This window comes from Anguilla rostrata, unplaced genomic scaffold (genome assembly GCF_018555375.3).
Source record: "Anguilla rostrata isolate EN2019 unplaced genomic scaffold, ASM1855537v3 scaf1007, whole genome shotgun sequence".
Taxonomy (NCBI): Eukaryota; Metazoa; Chordata; class Actinopteri; order Anguilliformes; family Anguillidae; genus Anguilla; species Anguilla rostrata.
The window spans coordinates 11151-38295 of record NW_026986359.1 but is presented as its reverse complement, the minus strand read 5'-3'; the positions used below and the strand labels follow the sequence as shown (position 1 = coordinate 38295).

Below are 27145 nucleotides of genomic sequence, written 5' to 3'. Positions count from 1 at the left end.
TAGTGATTAACAAAAAGTTCTTTAATGGTGGTAACGAGTGGGGGTAAAGGTAGGGGGAGCCAAAAACAACTAAAACGTCTTCCCGGTCGGGGTATGGGTGCTCCACTCCAGGTATTCACGCGGTCCCCTTCTGGAGAGAAACAAGAAGTACGTCGGTTAGGTGGGCGGGGCTTGGTCAGTCCGGTCCGGGTCCGGCTCCTTCCTCCAGGTGCCGACTGGTGCTCCTCCCGTCTGAGAGGGGGTGTAGGGGTGAAGGTCTCCCTCCCCTGTGCGGTCACGCTCCAATCTTCTCCCAGCTCCAGCCCTGAGCGGTCCCTGTCGTCGCCCCCGGTCACCCGGTCCCCTGGACTCACGGTTGCTCTTTACACAAAACAATTTGCAAGTTGTCACACCTATTCCTCTGCGCGAGGAGAGAGCGGTCGCTTACGGTCTCTGATCCAGGTGCAGAAAGTCGCCTGGTGTAGCTCCGACGAAAGCCCCAGCAGCTCTCCCTTCCTGTGGTTGTGCTGGTCTATAAAAGCCTGCCTGCTCGTCAGCGCAAGCAGCTTCAGGTGGGCGCCGGCAGCCAATCTATCAAGCAGCTGCAGGTGTGCAGCAGAGTGGAAAATTCCCCTTACCTTCCCTCTGCTGCAGCCCTGTCCATGGTGCTGCCTGGTGTTCCCTTAGGTGTTCTGTCTGGTGCTGTCCAGGGTCCTGAACGTCTCCAGGCTGTGGTTTGGTAAGTAACGCCCACTCACAACTTTTCCCAGCAGTCGCCGGTGTCGATGGGCTCGGCCGTCTTGGTGGTCTCGTGGGGAGCACCGATCAGGGATCGGGGCGCCACAGTATATGAGTGTGTGTGGTGTGTGTGTGTGAGAGGGTATATGAATGTGGTGTGTGTGTGTGTGTACATGAGTGTGTGTGTGTGTGTGTGTGTCTCTACTCCAGTTGGCAGAGGGACACTGAGGGGGAGTTCCACACTGCAAACCCAGCACAGAGGGGTGTGTGTTGAGTGAAGTGTGTGTGGAATCTGTGCAGGAGGGTCAGTGTGTCAGAGTCAGAGACGCTGTAGAAGGACAGAGTGCCGGCCAGACGGTTCACAAACACTCCTACCCTGTACACACACACTCCTCTACCATCATCATCATCACACACTCCAGCTCTGCGGTAGGAGGGGGGGGTAGGTATGTGTGTTGGGTTATTATTGTGCCAGACAGAGTAACTGAGTTTATCAGAGTCTCTGGGTTTAAAGCACTCCAGACTCCAGGAGTTTTTATTCCATCCAAACCTACAGTCAGAACCCTTTCCTTTCCTGCTGATTCCTTTATCTGTCACTGCTATATAAACCCCTCCCCACTCAGACACACTGAACTCAGCCTCCCAGTAACAGTGCTCACACACTCTCTCTCTGCACAGAACCTGGGGCCAGTACTCAAATCTCTCTGGATGATCAGGATATGGCTCCTCTCTCCCCGGTGTGTTTGTCACCTTCCTGTTCCCCTCAGACAGAGACAGCTCTCTCTGCGCTGTGTTTGGATCCAGTGTGAGCTGACAGCCGTCTGCACACCAGAGACATTGAGATTAATTATCATTATTTATTATTTAATAATTAATTTAATATTATATTTATTATTTTTTAAATAATATCATTATTAATATTTACCTCATTATGTGTGAGAGAGAGAGCTGTGATAGTATCTCTGTGTGTGTGTTTGTGTACATGAGTGTTTCTGTTTGTGTGTTTATGTGTGTAAGAGAGAAGTCTCTTGTACACACACACACACACACACACACACACACAGTGTTCTGTGTAGATACACACTCACATTTCCTGGGTCCTGGTTTGGTCCTGTTCTCTCCTCCATGGTCCACACTGTAAGAACAGCAGAGCAGAATTCAGAATTTTAACCATCCTTTATTTCCACTCTCAACACACCAATGACATCACATAAATAAAAACAAAGACACAATAAAACACAAAACCAAGATCATATGAAAAACACACAAATCTGTCACAAAGGAAACTTATTCCATTCCCTCACCCTATTCCATGTGAAAAAACAGCTCCCCTCCCTGCACTGAACATAAAACACCCATAACACACATACTCTTAAACACACTCAGGTTCTCCATTTCTTTGTAATACTGAAACTGTGTCCCTGATCAAACCCCTAACTACAACAACCACATCTTATTTACTGCAGTGATCCCCTACAGCACCCTCCACTGGAGATCCCCAAACCTCTTGAGTAACGCTGGTTTGAACAGTGCCCTCCATGCCCCCCCCCCCCCAACTCTGTTTGTGCGCGTGTGTGTGTGTGTGTGTGTGAGGCACAGTGTGGAAACTATCTGTACTTACAGCAGTGTGAGTGTGTCAAGTTTAGCAGCAGACAGCGCTCTCACTCCTGAGTCTCCTGGGTGATTGTATCTCAGGTCCAGCTCTCTCAGGTGTTGTGTGTGTGTGTGTGTGTGTGTGTGTGAGGCACATTGTGAAAACTCTCTGTACTTACAGCAGTGTGAGTGTGTCCAGTTTAGCAGCAGACAGCGCTCTCACTCCTGAGTCTCCTGGGTGATTGTATCTCAGGTCCAGCTCTCTCAGGTGTGTGTGTGTGTGTGTGTGTGTGTGTGTGTGAGGCGCAGTGTGGAAACTCTCTGTACTTACAGCAGTGTGAGTGTGTCCAGTTTAGCAGCAGACAGCGCTCTCACTCCTGAGTCTCCTGGGTGATTGTATCTCAGGTCCAGCTCTCTCAGGTGTGAGGGGTTTGAACACAGAGCTGAAGCCAGAAAATCACAGCCTCTCTGTGTGACTCTACAGCCTGACAGCCTGCAGAGAGGACAAACACACCTTACACACATTAATATAAACTAACAGGGCTGTGTGTGTCAAACACATAGCAGTGTGTTACACACCTTACACACATTAATATAAACTAACAGGGCTGTGTGTGTCAAACACAGCAGTGTGTTACACACCTTACAGCACATTAATATAAACTAACAGGGCTGTGTGTGTCAAACACATAGCAGTGTGTTACACACCTTACACACATTAATATAAACTAACAGGGCTGTGTGTCAAACACATAGCAGTGTGTTACACACCTTACACACATTAATTGTCTTCAACTTTCCCAAGTTCTCCCCTGCTGAAGTCACTCCACTGGCTACCAGTCACTGCAGGATCAAAGTCCTGACCCTCACCTACACTGCAGCCAACACGACGGCCCCCGTCTTCTTACAGCACATGATTAAATCCTATACGCCCACTTGACCACTGCCTTGCACCCCCTGCCATCCGAGTAAAGGGTTCAATCTTGTCTCTACCACGGAGCTTCTCCACCCTAGCTCTCCAGTGGTGGAACGAACTCCCTGTTCCTCTACGAACCTCTCCCTCACTACCCGTCTTCTGCCGTGGTCTGAAGATGCATCTCTTCAGACTATACCTGAACTAAGTATCCCCACTCTGTCGATCATTTCTATCACTTAAATCCCCCTATTTAGTCACATTGTAGCCCTAATTTATTGAAGGGGTTTGTGTTTGTACTCACCCCATTCTATGCAGTTTACAGTGTGGGTCCTCCAGTCCAGCAGAGAGTGCTCTCACTCCTGAATCCTGCAGCTCGTTGTCTCTGAGCTCCAGATCTCTCAGCTCTGAATGAGGAGAACGCAGGACTGAGGCCAGAACATCACAGCAGCCCTCTGTGAGACTACACCAACTCAGCCTGTGGAGAGACCACACACACACAAACACGCACGCACACAAACATCACAAATTCTTTGTGACATTGTTCACCTTGACAGTTGATACATATGTACCTACGCATTCCTGAGATGTACACACAAAAACAGGGAGGGGGGTGTGTAAACTAAGTTCATAAAGTATTCTGGCTAATCCACAATAGTCTAAGGCAATTACTGGGCTCTAGTAACCCTTTCCATGTGATGAACTTATCTGATTTGCAGACATATTAATTTCATCTGCAAACACAAAAAACAGCATTTTTGTGGTGCACTTTACCTCACCTGACATGTTCTTCAGTTCATAAACATCTATACATTTCAAAGACGCTGAATATTCATCAATATGAATAGATAAATATAACTGTTAATGTACTCGTATAACTCATTAGCTAAATACATTATTGTCATCATGATAATATTTTCCTAATCTTGTAACCATCAAGTTATCAAACAATTTAAGTTTAACAAAATATACAGTTTGTTAGGGTTTTTGACATTAATTTTAAAATATTCAGCAAGGTGAAATGAAACCGCATTCAATACAAAATTGCGCTCTTCCTTATTTACCTCTGGCCAAAGTAACGTGACAGTAACCATGACAACGCTGTTTAAAATTTGGCGTTACGGAGGGCCCGTTGATTACCATGGCGATGCCAACTCGCCCTGAGCTGTTTACTGTTACCTCAGCTAGTTCATTCTTTGAAAATACAGAACTACGGTTACATAACACAATTATTTGATAATAACTATTAACACTTTGCAAACATCATTTGTTTACCATTTACATCAAACAACATGACCCTCAAGTTGACACCTGTTGCCGTTGTTCTAAGTTCAGATTTCGCATTGACTCACAGGCTTCACATTACTTCATGACCCAACCTGTCAGGGTTCTGTGTCTCCCCCCCTTGTTGTTCTCTGTTGGGCCGCCAGATGGCGGCACCTCTGCTTTTTGTTCTGTTAATTGTTTTATTGGTTCTTATTATCTAATTATTAGTTGCGTTTTGTCTCGTGTTCCCCTCCCTCTCTGTGGCTTGATTGTTCATCGTGCCCTCCTGTGTCTCGTCTGCGTCTTTCTATTTAAGTCTCCCTCTCCCCAGACTCAGGCGCTGGATTCTTTCGGTTTGTTACCTGTTTGCTGCCTGCCTGCCTGCCTGCCTGCCTGCCTGCCTGCCTGCCTGCCTGCCCGCCCGCCCGCCCGCCCGCCCGCCCGCCCGCCCGCCCGCCGCCCGCCCCGCCCGCCCGCCCGCCCGCCCGCCCGCCACTCTCCCACCAAGATGTACACACATACCCTACCGGCCAATAGTTAATGCCCGGCTTTACCAGCAGAATAAAATACCATTTTATTCACAATCCTTTCAGAAACACCACAATCCTGCAGCACACACAGGTGTGTGATGAAGGAGTAAAACTCACCTTCATCAAAAAGTCAGTGTGTGAAAGAGAGTGGGGTAAATGTTTAGATTTAATTAGAGTTCATAGCAGGTAGTGAATAATGGAGATGGATGTAGACTGCAATGTGTGACAGACCTGAAACATTTTACTATACAGGCGGTCAATCTTTTACCCTGTCAATCAGACACTCAGCATCCAGTCATCACCTGTGACCTGATACTACAGACTCCACTGAAACCTTACATTCTGCTCAGGAACCACACACCTGGCAACCCTCAAAAGGTTTTATCCTGCTTTTATTTGTTTGTTGTGATCGAAGAGTAGGGTATATATGGGCAAAGAAAGAATGCTGGTGGACAGAGGAGTAAACAGACAGAAAGAGGGTTTTAATATTTCACTGAATAGAACCATACTATTTAGTTAAGATCACACAATACACAGCACTACTCACCCCAGTCTCTGTAGTTTACAGTTTGGACTCATCAGTCCAGCACAGAGCAGTTCCACTCCTGAATCTCCCAGGTTATTGTAGCTGATGTCCAGATCTCTCAGGGGTGAGTTTGATGACTGGAGAGCTGAGGCCACAATATTACAGCAAGTCTGTGTGAGTTCACAGTTGTTCAGTCTGCAAAGAAGAGTTAATATATTATAGTATTATGATATTATGTATACATGAAGCATGTATCTAATATGGGAAATGTGCCAATGGTAGTGTTCAGTAATGAGGAGTGAAATTGAGGATTTTAAGGTTGATGATGCGCTGAGCAAGATGTCTGTGCTACACTCTCCAACTGCAGTATTTTGGACCTGAAAATGAAACATCCTGCTGGACTGAACTCTGACTGTTCTACAGATGTAATTCTGACCCAAATGTCCCCTTTTCTTATGCTGTAAATTCTCTGAATTGGGGCAAAGGGCTCATCTACCTTTTCTATAATCTGTTCACTGGGCTTAACCCTCCCATCCCATACTAGACATGCAGCTGCCATCTTCCAGAGTGGAGAGCGAGTTAGTTTTCAGTGCTGTAGGATGTTTGACCACCACCAAAAGTAAAGATGTAAAAGGCAACACACATTTTTCAGAGTGGACATTGACTTTGCTTCTTTACTTTTGGTTTTCTGTGACAAACTTCCCACAGCACTGCAAACTAACACACAGCTAAAGGCAGATTCACTGTAACAGGAAGTAATGCACATGCTCATATATAAGTATTGTGGTGTGGTCCTCTGGAGCCCCGCACCTCCCAGTCATCAGCCACCACTCAGCTCCGGAGGGACAGGGCTGAGTTTCAGCACCTCCACTCCGCACTCAGACCTGGACAGCACCGGAGGGACAGGGCTGAGTTTCAGCACCTCCACTCCACACTCAGACCTGGACAGCGCCGGAGGGACAGGGCTGAGTTTCAGCACCTCCACTCCGCACTCAGACCAGGACAGCGCCGGAGGGACAGGGCTGAGTTTCAACACCTCCAGTCTACACTCAGACCTGGACCTGAGATACAATCAGGCCGCCAGCAGCATACCAGTGCTTTTTCCACACCACTTTCCCCTTTGCCTGAGTAGCTGCTGGCCCTATATAGGCCTCATGGTCTCACTCCAGGGGTGTGCTGGCTTTCCCCTCACTGAGTGACTAACAGAGTCATTGATTCTCGTTTTTTTTTTTTTTGTGGCAGACTCGGACGTGCCCCTCCTCGTGGCCTGAATTTTGGACCCGCCTGCACTTCCCTAGCACTTTTGCTTCCCCCAACATTTGAGTAGCCTGGTCTCTCTCTTTGAGTAGTCTTTCACCTCGTCTTTCGTGTTTCACTTTTCCCCTGTCTTCACTCGTTGTGATACCACTGTCACAATAAAAGTCATCAACAGGCATGTTGCCAGCACTGTCTGCCTCGTCTGTGCCTCGTTCCCATAGTATACAGTATGGGTGTGATAAAAGTTTATTAAAGGATATGAAAGATATGGAATTGAAGGTATCTGTAAGTGGGTGGAAAATCACAACCTGTACCTGTACAACATGCCATATAAATGATTTGCAAATGTAGCACACAATGCAAATCATGCAAACTATGCAGACTACACAGAAGTATAAAACAGTCCTTAGAAGGACCATCACTGTAAAACCTTGCAGGAGCACATGCAACACATACAGGAATGATATATTCATTCATTAGGGCACACCAGTAGTATAATGCCCCTTATTTACTGTCAGTAAAATTACCATGCAGCACTCCTGTCCCTGTAGAGTGGGGGGGGGGATGGTGGTAGGTACTAGAGTCTTCTTCAGGTTAGACTTTATTTTGTCAAATGTAAACTAGTGTGGATTGTGGGAGATGTTCTCTGGATAGCATTTAAGGGAAGCTCAAACAATGTACTGCATTATCCAAAGTCCTTTCATAGAAAGCATTTTTGGTATGCATCACAATTTCTTTGTGTTCCGTTTCTTTATCTTATCTCTTCAGGTGCATGTCCTTTCCTCTCTTATAGCATAGTGTCCAGTCCATCTTGCCATGTCTGGTAAATAAAATGATTGCCTCTTAACACTGTTAAAGCTTTCTATTCATGGTTATTGGCAACTCTCATATTTTGTCATATAATAAAGTGCTCTTTCTCTTACAGTGCATCCAAAGTACGTGGCTTACTTATACACTGACTGAAGTGTGCATCTCTGCTTGAACAAATCACTGCATTGGTGCCATAAATAAACTTCTCTTTCGTCATCTTGTGTTTGAAAACCAACTTCAGGGAACGACATCCGGTCCAGGCCTCCATAGAAGCATCCAGTTGCACCAAGTGTGCCTCTGACGGACAGTAGCGTGTCCAATGCGAAAGAAGGCTACCGCCCTCCTGGAAGAGCATATAGGACACTGCAGGTCTACTATAGCCAAGGGCTACAGACAATAGCCAAGGGCTACAGACTCCAGTTCAGAGTGAAACCCCCCATTTCAACAGAGTCATTTACTCTCAAACACAAGAGAGCGCTCCCATGTTTAAGAGGAATAAATTCCTTCCTGTTTACAAAAAGGGGGAAATACGTGTGGTTTTCAGAGATCGATCCCAACGTAGTTTTTATTTTCATTATTTCCAGCTCCCAAAGAAGGATGGTTCTTAGCTTCCTTTCTTGGATTTCAGTGTTAAACAAACATAGTTTGAACGACTGGAAACTTATGTGCAATTCTTTTAATCAATCGTCGGCACCCAATAATTGATTAATAATGATTAACTGATTAGATTAAAATCTACTCCATGGCCTATAAAAAGAATGACTAAAATATGCTTAACTTAATACTTAAGCATTTTTGTTAAGGAGTATGAGCATGTCTGTGTGCTTTGGGGTCAGTCTGGTGTGCAGTCTGCTGAAGGTGAGAACAGCAGCTGAGAAGACGCGCTCAGAGAGCACTGATGTTCCAGGAATGGACCAATAACGTTTCACTAATGCTGCCAGTCAAGGGAACCGTGACTCTCTAATTTAACATTAAGAAACGTCTCTTTAATTTGAAATCTAATCACCAACATTAGGTTATACATTGAAATGGTTTATTGAAAATTAACTGTTTAATCTATAGAAATGCATCAATCAACATTCTTATTAAGAATGAACACTTAACTGATTAACATAACATCCCAGATTCACATCAGTAAATGTGAAAGATGCCTTCTTCCACGTAGGCATTTATGCCCCTCACACAAAATTCCTCCGCTTCACCCATTGCGGTGTTTGCTACAAATACACAGTTCTACTCTTCGGCCTTTCCCTGAGTCCACGGGTGTTCTGTATTTGTGTAGAGGCGGGTCTGGCTCCATCGAGACTAATGAGGATCAGAATACTGACTTATACAGACGATTGGCTGATTATTGCAAATTCAAAACCCAGAGTTGTGTAGGACACTCAGTGAGTTCTGACACATCTGTTGTCTCTTGGTTTCAGAGCAATCTCTCCCCATCCTGGAGTGTAACGTTCTTGGGAGTGGATTTATACTCTGTATCCATGTGAGCTTGCCTATCAGCGGACTGCATTTTATCTCTCAGAGTATATCTCTCTCAGTTCAAACTGGGCTCAATAGTACAGTATCACACATGCCTCAGACTACAGGAGCTGATGGTGTCAGCCTCTCAGGTTTTGCCACTGGGGCTGTTAAGAATGAGGGGCTTTACGAGGTGGATTTCATCCCTTCACCTCAGCCCTGTGTGTGATCTCCATCACCGTCTCCCGGTGACACACAAACACTCTGTAACTCTGTGTCACTGGGAAAACACAGACTTTTACACTCAGGGAACCCCTCTCAGGATCGTTTTCATACGGAAAAAAAGTACATACACAGCCCTATTTGGGGTGTGGGGTCTTAGGAGGGTCACATGGTGAATTCATTTTCTTTTATTTGTTATTAACTATATGGACAGCTCTCAGATATTTTCTTCCCTGGCTAAGGGGACATCACATGCTTGTACGCTGCGATAATGACTGCGGTAGCATGTGTAAATCACCAAGGTGGCATGCGCTCCCTCCAGCTCCATGGTCTAGCCCACAGACTGTTGGTCTGGAGCAGCCGTCACTTTCTGTGGTTACACGTGACCCATGTTGCTTTAGGCTTGCTCCTGTGGGGGTCTAGGCCAGGGTTGTCTGTGAAGCATATTGTGACATTTGCTGTGAAATACACTATACAAATAAAATTTGATTGATTGATTTATGTTCCAGGAATGAATTCTGAACACGAGCGCTGATCTGCTGTCACGGAGAAACCCACTGTACGGGGAATGGTGTCTCCATCCCCAGACTCTGGAAATGTTACTGCAGTGATTATCCCTCTCCTTTATGTACAGCCATGCGCGCTCTCGACACGCATGGACCTCTTGTCTCAGGTGAATGGGGAAATACACCACCCCTGCCCCGAGCGAGTAGCTCTATGGGCTTGGCCTGTGAGAGGCATAGCCTCAACACATTAGGGCTTCCCCCCGCGTGACTGAAACCATCCAGAGCAATAAGTGTCAGGTGTTAGAAAGATGGTGTGCCTCTCGTCAGTCAGTGCCTTACCAGTGCTCTGTTACTGACGTGCTGTGCTTTTCACAGAACCTTATGGATAAAGAGAAATCCTTTTCTACCATTAAGGTCTACCTGACAGCTATCACTGCTTGATATGCTGGTTTCAGAGACTATGCAGTGGGGCAGCATCCCCTCATTCACAGGTTCATGAAGGGGGCTCACTGTTCTCTGCCTGTCGCTAAAAAGCTTGAGATTTATCACAGGTGCTGAAGGCTCGGTCTGTAAGGCCGTTTGAGTTTATAAATTAGATTTAAATTGTTGTCTCTTCAAACAGTGTTGATGTCTGCACTAGCCTCAGCTAAGTGAGTCAGTGACCTCCATGTGCTCTCAGTGCAACTCTTGTGCACAATATTTTCCCCTAAGATGGATATGGTTTTTCCTAAGCCCAATCCAGCCTTTATGCCTAAAAGCTTTCCAGCTTTCACATCTGAGGTGTTGGAGATGTGAAAGGTGCTTTTCACCCACCACTGTTCTCCTCTGAAGAGCAGCATAGGCTGCATATGCTGTGTTCTCGGCAAGTATATGACAAAGACTAAGGCTTTTAGAAAGAGCGACAAGCTCTTAGCCACCTGGGCCCCTGCCTGCACAGGAAAAGTATCTCTAAGCAGTGGCTGTCCCATTGGCTTGTGGAAGCTCTTGTCATGGCATATGATTCAAAGAGGATAACACCCCCCTTGGGCCTCAGGGCTCATGCTACGAGGGGCATGGCTGCATCGTGGGCCCTATTCCATGGGGTCTCCTTGCAGGAAATTTATTCAGCCGCAGGCTTGGTTTCTCCAGATACTGTTGCTAGGTTCCACTGCCCACTCAGTTCTGGGGGTGAGCTCTGTGTGAGGTGCACACATCTCCCCTCATCTGCTATGGGTTTTAGTACTTCACATCGTTCCTGGGTCCTGGCTATAGCTTTGGGCAGTGGAAAGTCTTCAGTACTTCCCTACATGGGATGTGCCAGACACCACCCTCCCCTCAGGGGAGAAGGCATCCATTGTTGGCCTGACAGCATCTCGGCTGTGAGCATAAGGCATTCTGGGAGCTGTCTATATGTCCCCATAGGTGTATCTCATTACATTACATTACATTACAGGCATTTGGCAGACGCTCTTATCCAGAGCGACGTACAACAAAGTGTATAACCATAACCAGGAACAAGTATGACGAAACCCCTAGAGAGAAGTACCGGTCCAAGTACAGGGAACAATCGCATAGTTCAACTTGGACCCTGATGGTTAAACTGATTAACACTAACAACGAGAACGGCAACAACGCAATCTATGGAAAAATAAAAATAAATAAAATACAAGTAGTCGTTAAGACAGTTGATGCGCCTAAGTCACCTATGAAACAGCTGCCTAGTTACAACCCTAAGTTTAGTCATTTACAGGGGGGAAGGGAGGGATGGGGAGAGGTGCAGCCTGAAGAGGTGGGTCTTCAGTCGTCGTTTGAAATGGGTCACAGTCTCAGCTGTTCTGACCTCCACAGGGAGGTCATTCCACCATCGTGGGGCCAGAACAGACAGGAGACGTGTTCTGGAAGTGCAGGTGCGAAGAGGGGGAGGTGCTAGGCGTCCTAAGGTAGCAGAACGGAGGGATCTGGCTGGCATGTAGGGTTTGAATATCTTGTGAAGGTATGCTGGGGCTGATCCCTTGACTGCCTGGTATGCTAGGACCAATGTTTTGAATTTGATGCGAGCTATAACAGGCAGCCAGTGGAGGGTAGTGAGCTGGGGAGTTACGTGGGAGTGTCTGGGGAGGTTGAAGACCAGACGAGCCGCAGCATTCTGAATGAGCTGCAGGGGTCTGGTGGCAGATGCCGGTAGTCCAGCCAGAAGAGAGTTGCAGTAGTCCAGGCGGGATAGAACCATTGCTTGGACCAGGAGCTGGGTTGAGTAGGTGGTGAGAAAGGGGCGGATTCTGCGGATGTTGTATAGGAAAAATCTGCATGCCCGGGTTACTGCTGCAATGTTGTTGGAGAGGGACAGCCTGTTGTCCATCATCACTCCGAGATTCTTGGCGCAGGGTGATGATGTCACTACGGTGTCCCCTAAGGAAATGGAAAAGTCGAGGAGGGGAGAGGTTAGAGCAGGAATAAAGATTAGCTCCGTCTTTCCCGGGTTGAGCTTCAGGTGGTGATTGTCCATCCAGCTCTGTATGTCCCTCAGGCAAGCGGAGATGCGGGCAGGGACCTGTGTGTCCGATGGGGAGAAGGAGAGAAAGAGTTGCGTGTCGTCGGCATAGGAATGATAGGACAAGCCATGGGCAGATATTACATAATTTTTGAAATATGATTATTTGTCAGTTTGTCACACATAACATACACATATCACTGATAACCGGTAACACTGATATTGAACTGTAGTGTATCTGTAGTGTAACTGTAGTGAACTGTGGTGAATGTGATCGAATAAAAGAAAATAAAACTGATTAAATAAAATCACATGGGTACAGTGCAAATTGCCATCTCAGTGCTTACATGCCTCACGAATGTCACAAATGACAACTACATGTTTGTGCTCCTTGCACACAGGCCTGATGCACTGGGAACACCAGCTGCTGACTTTTTTGTCTTTGGCAGCTGGACAGATCTTGCACCTCTTCCTCTTCACTTGGTCCTCCTGTCTAATGTCCTCCTGTGGCTGGGTGGTGGCTGCGTTTTGTTTTTCCATCCCACATCTTCCCATTGCCTCTGTAATATGCTTTTGGAGGTGGGGCGTGCCCTCCATGCGCCTCTTCATATGGGGCATGACAAGCTCTTCGCCCAGCTCCTTGATGAATAGCCGCCATGCATTGGTCACACCACCCATGTAACCAGGGTGTTGTGCAGTGAAGTTGGTGTAGGCATTGAGGGTGGCAACATCCAGCACATTGTGCCAGAGCACCATGGGCCACCTCCGTGTTCTCTGCTTACATGAGTAGGTGCAAACAATCTTATCCATTGTGTCCACTCCTTCTTTTGTTTTGTTTTGTCCTGCAAAGAGGGTCAAACCAATAAAGGTCATGAATTCCTCGTTGTCAATGCTTCTCCACTCTTTCCCTTTTGCTGCTGCTGCTCTTTGTCGCTCTAAGTTGGTGCATTTCAGAACTTCCTCAATGATGTTGTCACTGATGAACACATCCCAGGCATCCTTCAGTGAAACAGCTGTTGAACCGGGTGCAGGTCCTGGGCAGCTCCTCGGGATGTTATGGCTTCTTGTTCTGCCCTGAGTGGAGGGATGCTCATTCCAATAAGACCCTTTTTTACTCAATCTATTGGACTGGGAGTTTCCTCTTCAGAGGACTCATCAGACGAGTCTTCCATGTCATCAAATGAGTCTTCTTCTTCTAAGAGAGCTGGATTCTAAGACACACCCACAACTCCAGCTTGACCCTGTGCCTGTGGCACATAGTCTAGGTCATCAGCATCGGAGATTTCAGACTCAGAATCTGACCAAGAATTGCCTCCTCATCTTCCTCATCCTGTTCTTCATGCAGCATCTCTATGCCCATTTTAGCCATAAATATGGAATGACTGGGACCAGCCATACTAACACTCTGGATAAAGAAAATTGAAAGCACAAGAATATTTTCAAATGCACATCAATATACTGTTCCATTTGAAGTTTTATGTTTATGACCTAGCTAATGTTAGCAAGCTAGAATAGAATACGTCAACAGCTAGCTAGCTAATAGTATTGGACATATTTCTTTTTCTCACTAGGAATGGATGTCAAGGCCAAGGTAACCTTAACCTAATGTTCAAATATTATGTACAGTTTATCTTTCATAAGATATAAAATATTTTCTTAGGTAAAACAATTGTAAAAGAAGACTTACATGTATCAGATGTGCAAAAGCAGCCTTGTTGAGTTGTGAAATGTGTGGCAGGTGAATAGTTGTTCGCGGCAAATATGTTCCTAATTGCAAACATTTACAAATATCAAAAGTTCTTATCAAATTCCATAGTGAATACATATGGGTCATTTTTGACCCACGTGTGTAAACTTGGTGTAGAAATACAAAAACTATTTTTGTTCATAAAGTAAGAAAGAAAAAAAGAAAAATAATTATTTGTGGTAATCAAAAACAAGATATTTAATGAATACTTGGAATATTAAATGATAAAATACATTTATTTCAAAGATATAGCAAAGAAACACTCAGCCATGCAAGAAATAACATAGGAAATGAATACGGGTCATTTTTGACCCATGTTGTGCATTAGAAGGGTAGTGATACAAAAATGATTTTTATTCAAAAAGTAAGAAAGGAAAAATTAAAATAAGGATTTGTGATGATCAAAAACAAGTTAATTGAGGAATACCTGGATTACTGAATGATGAAATTAATTTATTGCAAAGATAACATATTAACATAATGATTTTAATTTTCTGCTCAAACATTTGTAGAAACTGCTTACTTTCACTTCAATTAAACATAATTCTTATAAATGTCATGTTCTGTGGTTTGTCTGTGTTTCGCTGTTTGGGCCGCCAGGTGGCGGTTTTTAGTTCTGTCCTTTTACCCCATTTAATTGTATTATTATTTTCAATTATTCTATTATTGTTTTTGGGTTGTCTCGTTTTCCCTTCCCTCTCTGTGGCCTGATTGTTCATTGTGCCCTCCTGTGTCTCGTCAGTGTCGTGTCTATTTAAGTTCCCTTCTCCCTGACTCAGGTGCTGGATCCTTGTTTGTTTGTGTGTGCCTCTGATCGTGTTTCTGCCCCGCGTGTTTCCTCCTGAGAGTAGCTTCCTGTGTTTTTGCCCACGTTCCATTTTTATGTGCTTTTGGTTGAGTTTTTGGATTTTCTTGGTTTCCTGAGTTTTGAAAATTTACTTTGTTTTTTTAGGAGTTGCCCTGCGAGGCCTTTGTTCCCTTTTGTTCCAGATTTGTTTGTTCTTTTTCTTGTTAAGTAAAGTCTTTGTTTCTTACCGTTTTGAGTTTTTTTCCCTTCACTCTGCGTTTGGGTCCTAACCCCCCAATACTTCCTGACAACAAAAAACTTACGGAAATAGTATTTTTCTCAAAAACATTGGGGTCAAAATTATTAGCACCCATAATGAATATTTAAAATAAAACCAAACGTGGCATCTAAAGAAATTTTACTTAAAAAAACAGATCTCAGTCCCCCGGAACTGTATTGCTGCCTTTCACCATTTCTTGTTTCACTGGTGTACAAATATGAGGTTGCACAAATGTAAAATCCCATTGTCATCCATCACTATGGGCACACTGCTAAAGGATCAGCTGAGGCCGTCAGGACCCCCTGGTGGTGCATACTGCTAAGGCATCAGTGGCCAGGGAGTGGGGGAGCCCCAATACTCCCAGGGAGAGCAGGACAACAGTGCAGTACTGGATAACAGGGGAACATCTGCACATTGTGTTTTGACATTAAAATACAGGAATAAGCAGTGAGCAGGCTGTACGGACAAAGCGGCAGTTTATATTGAGATTAAAGCTCAGACAGCAGTGTATTTAAAACTCCAGGAGGCACTGTCGGGCAAGCAACAATTAAGTAAAAATATGTTTATTTTCTGAATCCAGTGCTTCGGTCAATGCCCTTGTTAAAATGATCAGCACTCTGAATGCTGAACACAATTGGTATTGCGTGCTAAAGCCCCTCACTTAACCTACATATAAAATATATTTTACGTGATTTGATTTATTGTATTATTTATAAGTATTATTGAAAATGACTATTATGAATTCAATCATTGATAGGTCAGTCAACAGTAACCTGGTGGATTCAACTGACAAACTAAAACAAACTCTGTAGCAGGTCTACTCCTAAGTTACAAAACAAACCAGAAGACATCAAACAAGATGCTAAATTTAGATTACCAGAAAAGAACGACTGAAGAGCCAGACCTTATCAAAGTATTCCCCTCTTCCAGTGCCGCAGGAACAAAAGAAATGAACTAAAACGCACAACCAAGAAACCACCACCAAAATAAAGACCAACTGCAACACAACACAACTTTTTCCTGAGGCCATCATAAACACTTAACGCAGCATGGCTTGAGCATGTTTGCCCTGATTGGGCAATGCCACGTTCAGATGTAGAAAGGGAGGCAGACTTATTTCTGACAAGGACTGGCCTATCTAAAAGCTGACAGTGTACTTATTAATTAAAGTGACCTCATGTTGTTGAAAGCATGGCTAAGAACCATACTTTTACCAAAATATTCAGGAACTTAGTCCCTTTCTAACAAGACAAAACATGAATATATTAGGAGGTAATTCAGTTACTGAATACCAATAAAAAGCAGACGTTTATTTGTGCTTCTAACATAAAAGTTTTCAGTCAATGATTTCAATAAAATGTCACAGATTGCATTTAAACTTAAGATCAAACAGAACCGGATCTTTGTTCATTCTCTAGCTACACTGGGCCTCCAGCCTTGTAAATAGCTTTGTCTTCTGGTTTGTCTCTCCTGAGACAAACTCTGCAGGAGGTGGGACCCATAGATCGCCTGCCTAGATAAGGGTATCAGAGTGGCTTAAAGGACGTTTCCTTTAATGTTCATGGAGGGGAAGGTAGGCAGCATTCTTCAAGCCAATATTGTATCCAGTTCACTGTTTCTCTCTCTGAGGCCATAATCTAAACACTTGATATCTGACATACTGTAGATAAGTTAATTGCTCATTTTGCCCCGTCCCACAGGTGGACCATTTCTGAGCAGCCAGCAGCTCAGTGGTTGCAGTCTCGTCAGAGGCAGTTCATGAAAATGATAGGTATTGTGTAGTAATACTCATTTGAGCACCCTGGGGCAATACAAAAGGACTCTCTATGCATTTTTTGTTTTGTTTCTGTCCTCCTGATTCATCGCTGAGCTTACAGAAAGTCAGCCATCTACCAATAGGAACTGAGCAGCTGAGACTAATGCCAATGATGTCACAAACTAGCTTGTTCCAAGATGGCTGCAGCCTCTTGGGAATTTTATCTTTTTTCCTGGCAAATATGGATCAATTTCATATTTGAATGCAGGGCCATATTGGGATGGCAGGTATGCCATCCCGCCAAGTTACGCCTTGGCGGGGGCATGCCTCATACCTATACAGCACCGAGAGTTTGGCACTTTTCAGGGTTCCCCACAGAAATAACCACATTACCCACAGACACTCAGCCCTTAAAAACATTAAATTCTGTACATTCTCACCCCATTTCAACAGACAGATTTCATAAACAACTTCACATGTCCACACAATAAAGCCCCAAACTAAGGGGATTTTGCGGTTTCTCCTTCTTCTTCTTCTCATTCTCATTTTTCCTGCCGTCTGTCCCACTAACAACATGTCTCCCCATTGGACATTTTACCAACATCAGCCAAATCCTCAAGTTGCGACCTAGGCAGCTCTAATTCTATGGGCTTGCTGATTCTTTTCTCAATCAAGGCTCGTTGGATGGCCGTCAAATCCGTGAGTACGTACACTGGCCATATTTCACCTGCGTTTCTGTTGCGTTTACACTTACGCCACCGCACGCTTTGTCACAGCCACTGTTTTACATATATTGCAAACTGAAACTGCTAAACAGTACACGCTCATCAGACTGTACAAATTCACACAAGGATAGCCATAATCCACAACCGTTTCTTACAGGGTCACTTCGCATTTCTCACTCTCATAATAAAACGCTTTGCAAAAAGAAATGATATCTCATAAAAAAATGCCAAGTTACTCAAAAGTATTGATATCAAAATGACGCCAAGTACGGTACTACAAACAATATAGGCTATCTTGCCTCACCAAAATTTCATAAGATGTATTTCAAAGCAATGCTACCCAATATTTCCTCAATTCTTTCAAGTCACTTGGCCCTGTGTGTATAAGCATGCACTACATGGACAGGCCAAACATATGTGTGGATGGCTCTCTCACAGTCAAGATTGATTGAATAGGCATGTATATGTCCAATTTGTATTGGTATGTATGTATTTCGCTGCTCAGCCTTTCTGTTGCGATAATGATAGTATGTTTCTTGGTATAAGTGTGTGTTCGTAAATGTGAATGTAACATGCTGCGAGGGAAATGTCCCCATGGGGATAAAGAAGTTCTCTTTGTATGTATGTACAATATGTATTTTACATGCATTATTTATTGTACGTAGCAAATATACAATAACTTGTACATGTACTCAAATTCAGTTCAGAAGCCAGTATAAACATATTTTCTCATACTTCCTCTAGTTACTCAACAGCAGTTTTGTAGATGAATTTCAGTGTGTTCCATGAGGCAATTTGAAATATTTGACTCTTTGATCTGACACAAAGTTTGCATGACATTGTAAAATGGTAAGATTACAAAACACAGGGCCAAGTGACTTGAAAGAATTGAGGAAATATTGGGTAGCATTGCTGTGAAATACATCTTATGTCATTTCGGTGAGGCAAGATAGCCTATATTGTTTGTAGTACCGTAACGTGGCGTCATTTTGATATCAATACTTTTGAGTAACATGGCATTTTTGTACGTTGAAAATGTGTTTTTTATGAGATAATCAGTTACAATAGTAAGAACTTGGAAAAAAAAAGCTCTCAATGCATTTTACAGCTCTCTAGCTAAGTACCCTGTTATGCTATTGGTAACCTACCATGCTGAAGTTGACTCCTGATTCAAAATGTCTGGTCTACTTTAAATAGGTCCGTTTGAATAATCCTACTTAACCTTCCAAGTAGCCCAATACAGGCTAATATAAATAAAATAATAATTTTTGGGTTTAGAATTAAAAGGTCTCAAACTGTTGACACTTGTTTATGACAGAAGGGATCCTTATGTACGTTCTATCCCATTTCTGTGAAATTTCACTGCAGAATTTTTACATTACGTTACATGACATTTATTTGGCAGACGCTTTTATCCAAAGCGATGTACAAAAGTGCATTTCATGGTCATGGACAACTACAAAACACAGGTTCAATAAGATACAATACTCATTTTGTGCAGCTATTTCTAGCCAAGAACACAGTTTAGTTCACACAGTGAACACTATTCTGACCTAATTTATGCCAAGCCAAACTATATTTGAAGTGAACAATCACACTTCAAACCTTCTATGTAATCCAATGGAAGCCAATTGAAAAAAGTGAAATTTTGGAATTTCTCCTCAAAATTACACAGTTCAGAGAGGGATTAGGTCCGGGTCTAGGTCCGATACCAGAACGAGTTTCAGACTAGTCACCGCAGCTCTACGTGTCCTCCTACCACTAAAGCCTTTGTATTGCAATGACAAACTTGCCTGAGTAATAAATAGACCTACATAATTAAAATAAATTGGCTTAAACTACCTGGTCAGCCCACTTACATCTGAGAAACGCTATAAAATATGGGTAGCCAACTCTCTTATTTGCATGGTGCAAAAAACCGTGAACAAAAGAGGCCATCAGTATATTATTTCCCAAAGAAGATCACACATCGCAGAGTGGGCTTGCCAGACTTTCCTCTAAATGTATGTAGGGGATTTAAACATTCATGGGGAATGTTTTACAGTAAAGATCAATGGAAGTCGCTGACAGAGGGGGATTTTAAATGAGACATGGGGTAATATTTCTGAGGAATTTGAATGGGAGTTTATTGAAGATTTTGAGGACTTTTTTAGGAGTAACTGATTCAGGCATTTGGCAACACTGAGGCAGAGATGTAAACTAGGTTCAGTCTCAATTCAAGCAAAGAAACCGCAGTCATTTCCTTTATTCAAACATAATATGTTAGGCTATAAGAATTCATCACCACTTTGTTGATAATTTGAGAGGTCAACATTGTTTTGACATTGGTGCAGCTAGCCTGATGAACAGTGTATGATGCAGGAAACTGACACAACACAGTTAGTCGACACAAATCCAAATATAGCCAAGGCAAATAAGATCAACACTCCCGCTGCAGTTATGCAAGGCACGACATTCAGTAGAATTACAGGTCATAAAATTAGGACAGGCACTGACTAAGAAGATAAAGGGTGTAAAACCTTTCAGCAGGGTGAGGATTATGTGAACTATGTTTAATTTTCCGAACCCAGCAGTTTTAACCGTTAACACCCTGGTTTTGCATCCGGCACTCTGAATACCGAATACAGTGCATCAACAGCTAAAACACCTAATTTATCAAACATGTAAAATATATTTATTTGATTTAATTTGGTAATTATTCACAAATATATCAAATCTAAAGACAAGGTTCAACTACCTTAATAACAAAGGTTATAGACATGGACAGTCACACAAGGAATGACTGAAAGATGATACCATACCACAGTGTGTTTGTCCCAAAGTAATCTAAGGATGTGCCAAGACCAAAATTTAAAAACAAAAAGGCAGCAGAATATTTTTTTTAAAAACCAGAGATGACATGTAGACACCAGACCTAGATGCTAGAATGCTAACTACAAGAAAGCCACATATTTTATCTAGTGGGAGGGGAGGGGGGAGGGGAATGGACACCCCCTCAGACATACACACACACACACACACACACACACATGCAGACCCACAGTCACACACAGACAAACTCATTCACACCTCCAATGGCTACCCCCAAGTTCGTGCTCTGTCTTATCTCTAGGCTATCCTGGTCGAGTGTTTTGAAGCTTCCTATGGCTCAGAACAGCCAAATGGTGAATTAGACTAACTGAAATGTAAAATCAGTTAGTACACACACACATAACTTGGCTAGCTGTTTTACAACTTGTTTGATCCACTATATCCAATATATGCATGGATATCAGCATCAGCTCTTCTGTTGTTGGCAAATTATTTAGTTGTCAACCTCGTGCCACTTATTTGTGAGCCAGCTTTAAATGCTAATTGAGTGAATTGCACAGAAACATGCCCATATTGGCTATACATTTTTAAATCGGCTAAATGTTTCAGTCCTGTAAATCGTATAATAACATAGGCCGGTGCCAGGTTCATGTAGGAATTCACATACAAAGCACAGTAGGTGAAATTACTTTCACTAGGAACTAGAGTCTCAAGTTGGAATCAGTCACTGCATGACTCACTCGTTCACTAGGAACTGAAGTCAGTGAACAAGAGTCTGAAGTTGGAATCAGTCGCTGCATGACTCTTGTTCTCGTTTATGGAAGTCCATCCATCCATTATCTGTACCCGCTTATCCTGGTCAGGGTCACAAGGCGAGAGGCAGGAATATACCCTGGACAGGTCGCCAAACTCACAAGGCACACACAACATTCACTCACCATTCACACACATTCGGAGTATCCGGAGGAAACCCACATGAACACGGGAGAACACACAGAAAGGCCCAGGCCGGGATTCGAATCCCGGACCTTCTTGCTGAGGCGACGGTGCCTCCAGCAGAATAAAATGTAATTTTATGCACAATCCTTTCAGAAACACCACAATCCTGCAGCACAAACCAGTGTGTAATGGAGGAGTAAATATTTCCTTCAACAAAAGGTCAGTGTGTGAAAGAGAGTGGGGTAAATGTATGGATTTCATTAGAGTTCATAGCAGGAAAATGGAGATGGATGAAGACTGCAATGTGTGACAGACCTGAAACATTTTACTATGCAGGTCAATGTTTTACCATATCAATCAGACAGTCTGTATCCAGTTCTCACCGGTGACCTATTACAACAGGGACAGGGACTGTTTGACATTAGTACTTTCTTTTATTGATCTATTATCCGTCATAGTTAGTTTATGTTTTAAAAAGATTACTTTCAGCAAGGTCCTGAAAATGAATGGGAGTGAATTGGGAGCTGGACAACCAAGAGGAACGGCGATGCTGTTAACGGTTAACAGGGACAGCTAGTTGCTAGTATTCACACTATCCAAATACAATGGGGTAAGCTCAACAAAATTACTTGTGAAATATCCCTTTAATTATCCTGGTACCTAATTCATTTCATATAAGGATTGCGGGTATGCATCACAAGTTCTTTGTGTGTTCTTTTTCTTTATTTATCTCTGTTGGGGAGAATCACGTGACCTACTGGAAAGATGGGTGCCAAGTGATTTTGCTCCTTGCCCTCTCTCCTCTTCATTTAACTGTTTTCATCACTCCCAGTTCAGTTTATTGGTGCTGTTGACCAAGATATAAAATATGTCAATTTCTTCAAAAACAAAGACTCTTTCAGGCAAGACTCGCCCAGAAAGGGACATGATGAGGAATCCTGTGTCATGCTATCAGCCATTGTAGAGGCTGTGTTAGAAAAACACAGACAATATTTTTAGACACAGCTTTCCCGGATCGAGGACGAAACCCAGTCCATACGAGCTGAAATCTCTCAATATTCACTCGGCATGAGAGAGCTACAGGCTGAATTTGCTGGTTTGCAAGCCAAAGTTAAACTAGCCCAAACCGCTGCCTCGCTGCACCAAGCCAAACAGGATCAGCTCGAGGCTAAAATGGCAGAGCTGGTGGATAGGAGCAGGTGATGCAACCTTCGCATTGTTAACCAACCAGAGACTTCTGAATGATCAGACCTGGTTGGTTTTCTTACCAATTCCCTCAAAGAGTGATTCCCCTCTCTGGCTGACAGGGCTATAGAAGTAATGAGGGCTCACCGTTTCTATGGCGGCTGATCAAAAACAACAGACAGGCCTGGAACATTGATTATTAATCTGCTGGGGTACACGGATCAACAGTATATTTCGCAAGCCGCCAGGAAATAACCAGTGAAGTTTAACGGGATAGTCATTAGTTTTTTATCCAGACTTCAGCGATTACACAGTACAGCGGCACAGAGCCTTCTCTTCTCTGCTGGCAGTAACCTGTGATCGCGGTCTCCAGACGTTTCTAATATACCCAGCCTCTCTCAAGATCACTTACGATGGTGCACAGCACCTTTTCAAGTCTCCGGCTGAGGCAAGTCAGTTCATCAAATGTCTTTCCTGATAGAGCTGCTCCAGTCATCTGTAAGAGCTGGTATAGTGAAGCGGAAAGGTATGGGAGCAACAACAGCTCAGCAGCGAAGCGGTACGCCACACAAGCTCACAAAATGGGGTGCTGAAGCTTGTAGGCACTATGCTGGAGGTTCTAGGTCAGCCTATACCAGAATAAAGCAGAGACCAGGGTGGTACTACTGGCCTTTAAACATGGTTAGCATTTACTGCCTGCCCTAGCCTCCCAACATAGAAACACAAACATTTAATTCATAACCAAACGTATCCCTCTCAAACCAAACTTAACACAATTTTAATCATAACGTTGAAAAGAAGTTTTATCCTGCAAAGTGGCTTAAAACGAAAATATAAAAAGGGGGATAGATAAGTCTCTCCTTTATTATTTTCTAATTATTAATTAATTAATTGTGCATAGACCAGGGATAGAAGGAATGGGATTTAAACAACATTTGTTCTTAGTATTAAAATCTACAATTAGTAATGAATTATGCATAGACCAGGAAGAGAAGGGGAACCCCCCTCTTTCAAACACATGGCTGGGATTCAAACAATACTTGTTCTTAATTTACTATTAAAACTTACAATTAAAAGCAAGGATTGTTTTTTCTTCACAAACAGTTTGGCAAACACAACCATAACTAGAACTTCACCAAACTGAGTTTGTGAAGAAAAGGTGTAAAGTGCATTTACTAGTCCAAGTCCAAGTTAAGGACAAATGTTGATTGAAAAATTGGCTATAAAGTGATGACTTTTTAACAGGGCCAGCCTTAGGATTTTGGTGGCCGTAAGCAAATGTGTTCGAACGGAGGGGGGGTGGGGGGGATGCTGTTGGATTCTGTCCAGTGGGGGTGGGGTCGCTTGCTATGAAATGTTCTGTTGCCATTCCATTTAAAATTTATACCACTAGTTCTGCGATAAGGGATGAATAACGCAATTACGAAAATAATGTTATTTCCCCCCCCGTGGTCGTGTGGCCCCCCTAGCGGTTGTGACCCTAAACAACCGTATAGAGCTTTTATGCTACGGGCCGGCCCTGCTTTTGAAGCAAACATGAGCCTTTGGTCTTGTCTCAGCTTTGTCTTCTCAGCTGCGTGTCTTTGACTTTGATCAGTTTTAATGTGGGAGAGACAAGCTGTGGTTTTGTTTTGTCTTTCATTCATTTCTTTCATGATTATCTTTTACTTAATTTCCAGGACTGTCTAATTTTATTTTTGTTTGTGTAGTTGAGCCTGTGTTATAAAATCAGATGTTTAATTGGGCCCTATTTTCTCAATCAAGGCACAACTGTCAAACACAAGCAGCAATGCAAGGCACTGGTGAATTTGGGTATTTCAGTCATTTCTTGACTCCAGGCACTAGCGCAACTGTGGCACAGTTATAAAAGAGGTTCAATAAGAATAAATTGTTCTGTGGGTGTAGTTGGGTTTCGTTTCATTATTGCCAATCAGATCACCCCATTTCTGTCCCTTTAGGAAACACAGCCAAATGCTAATGTCACCATAGCTGAAGAGCAAGCGTGTTGTGATCATCTCTACTGAAGGGAGGAGAGTTTTCTCTAGCGTAACTAGAAGCTTTGCAGCAGGGTCCCTCCGTCTCCAGGCACCAGACCTCCCAAGGACAAGAATTTAAAAATATTGCATGTACGTGTGTGTGTGTGTGTGTGTGTGTGTGTGTGTGTGCTTGTCTTTTTTTTTCTTTCTCTCTGTCTCTTATGTATTTCTATAAGTCTAAACTGGTGAGCTTGGCCTTCCTCCTTATCCTCCCCCCTGCCATCCTGCCAGGGAGAAACCGGCTATGACGCCATGCTGCCCAGGACTCTGCAAGCAACCGATCGATAAAAACCAAACTATTATATCTGATATAAAGTTTTGTTTATGTAATGCTGAAAACTAAGAATTCACCGTGTGCTTATTCAGTATTCATGCTATATGACTAGACACAGACAATCATTAATTTTGTTAAATCTTACGATATGCATATGTATTAACCATGTGCCAATCAGTAGAATTATGTATGTTATTGTTAACCACTTTTTGCTAAAAAAAAAAAAAAAAAAGAAGCAGAGCAGGCTTATCCATCTTGTTGTGTGTAGGTTCCAGACTCTTTCTGCAGAAATAAGTCCTATTTCTTACATGGATATACCTCATTGTGCTGGTTATTCTAAGGGTAGAAATGTCTCTGCCCAACACCATGAACTATTACAACTGTTATGAGGACCTCTACAAACCAATGAAGATGAAACTGAATAGTTTTGGTAAATTATTTTGTTAATATTTAAACTAAAGTGTATTTTCTGTTCATATGCCAGTGCTAAGAGGCATAATAAATGGTTCTGTTCCCATGAACAGTTCCGCAGGGAGAATATTCCCAGTCTGGTCAGGAGCAGGAGGCAGCTGGCAGAGACAGCCTCCAGTCGGCCTCTCCATTCTGCTGCTGCCGCTACTGTTTCAGCTAGGCAGGCATCGCGCTTGTGCACCAGATGACAGGAAAGAAGACATTTTTTCTGGATTTACTAGAGCTTTTTTTTGTTTTTGTTTTTTACAGTGTTTCACACCACTGTTTAAAATAAACAAAAATTATCTACTTCAACTAAGGGTCATTCATTCCAGACATGCACTTGATAAGATGAATGAACACTCACTAGTGAAACGGCTCCACACCCAACCAGTCCCTACTCTCTCGTGCACTCTGTGCTCTGTAATCTCTGTAGCAATCATCACATGCGACTCTGCTTCTCTCTGTATGAAAGAGCTGTAATGTGTCCTCTGTGAGGTGTATGTCACATCCATGGCATATGGCTATGTAGTGTAGAACACAGCACACCACAAAGAATGCACTTACTTTCTGAGAGCTGTACAGTAATGTACCACCCAATCCATCCAAAATTCTAAAATGCATTTTCAACATTCCGAAGGTCCACTCAATCATTGAACTAGCCCAGCCAAACACATGATTAAAAGCAAGTTTACAGTGCGTTCTGGGCTCATTGTAAACATTATCTGAGGGGTGTAAAGCTGGTCTCTCTACTACCTCATTCAAGTAGCTTACACAGTTAACTCCACTGCCTAAATAGCCAGCATTGGACTGCATAACTGAATACAGCTTTCCTTTCAAATAGTTAAACTGAAATAAACAAAATATTTATTTTATCTGTGTTATGTGTGGATGGATTCACATATGTGGCACAGTTATAATGCCAAAATAGCATGAGATAAAACCTGGTATGGCTTGGTTTGACTGCAAATGCATTACTCAACACCAAACTCACATAGTGAAAGTTTATATTGACACATCCCTGATTGCACCAACAAACCCATGTTGACACAAGCAGATTAACGGCAGACCATAAAACAAACAACTCTGGTGAAAGTGAAAAATATGACACTAGCAATTCCAATTGTGTTTGTGCCTATGCTGTCACCAAAATAGGGGCCCTTTTCTTAATACTGTAACTTAATATGGCATCTCTTCATTTTAATCTGCTTGAATTGTATGTTCTGATAAAGGTTGATCCATCAGATTACTCTGCCTATCAATTAACTCCTTATTTATTTCACAATTGCTATCTTTGCAAATTATTAGTAAATGTATTAAATCAGTAAATAGTAATAGTAAATAAAATATATGATAAGTGCTGAGGTTTTGCATTTTATGCTGCTTATGTTCTAGATATAAACATTATTGAGGGCACGAGTTAAAACATCTTGATTCAGAAATCTTTTTTTAACCAAATTTTCTCTTGCCCGGAAATCTTTATTCTCACTAGAAATAGAAAGTGGGGAAATATGCTGTCAATCATCTACATTATTAATGACATAATACTCACTTGGCCTTCCTGCAGTTCTTGACTACAGGTAGCAGTCTCTGATGACCTGCTGCTGATGTGTTGTAGGTCTTCAAATCAAACTCATCCAGGATCTTCTCTGACATCAGTAACACAAGCTAGAGCTGAACACTGGTGTGGTTCCAGTCTTTATCAGAAAGTTTTCCTGATTTCAGAAATTCTGGATTTCCTCACTAGAGAGTTGTCATTCAGTTCATTGAGACAGTGGAACAGATTGATGGTCCTCTCTGCTGAAGACTCCTTTCCTGATCCTCTCCTTAATGTACTGGACTGTTTTCTCTCTGTCTTTTCTGTCTGTGTCAGTAGTCTTTGAA

General features: G+C 43.0%; 1 protein-coding gene across 1 annotated transcript; it reads right to left on the bottom strand.

Annotated features, from left to right (window-relative positions):
• LOC135246992 (ribonuclease inhibitor-like) lies at positions 1 to 26913 on the bottom strand. The gene is made up of 6 exons (XM_064320270.1): positions 26814 to 26913; positions 5567 to 5740; positions 3528 to 3701; positions 2490 to 2803; positions 1806 to 1852; positions 1 to 1538 (listed from the first exon to the last, which is right to left on the bottom strand). The coding sequence occupies exons 2-4, from the start codon at positions 5596 to 5598 to the stop codon at positions 2638 to 2640; spliced, it is 372 nt and encodes a 123-aa protein (XP_064176340.1). The 5' UTR covers positions 5599 to 5740; positions 26814 to 26913; the 3' UTR covers positions 1 to 1538; positions 1806 to 1852; positions 2490 to 2637.
• Positions 26914 to 27145: the final 232 nt, after the last annotated feature.

Excerpts from the sequence above, each read along its gene's own strand:
- LOC135246992 (XM_064320270.1), bottom strand. The coding sequence starts at position 5,598 with ATGAGTCCAAACTGTAAACTACAGAGACTGGG. Across the intron at positions 3,702-5,566 it reads TGTAAACTACAGAGACTGGG|GCTGAGTTGGTGTAGTCTCA; the intron begins GTGAGTAGTGCT and ends GTCTCTCCACAG. Across the intron at positions 2,804-3,527 it reads TGTAAACTGCATAGAATGGG|GCTGTCAGGCTGTAGAGTCA; the intron begins GTGAGTACAAAC and ends TCCTCTCTGCAG.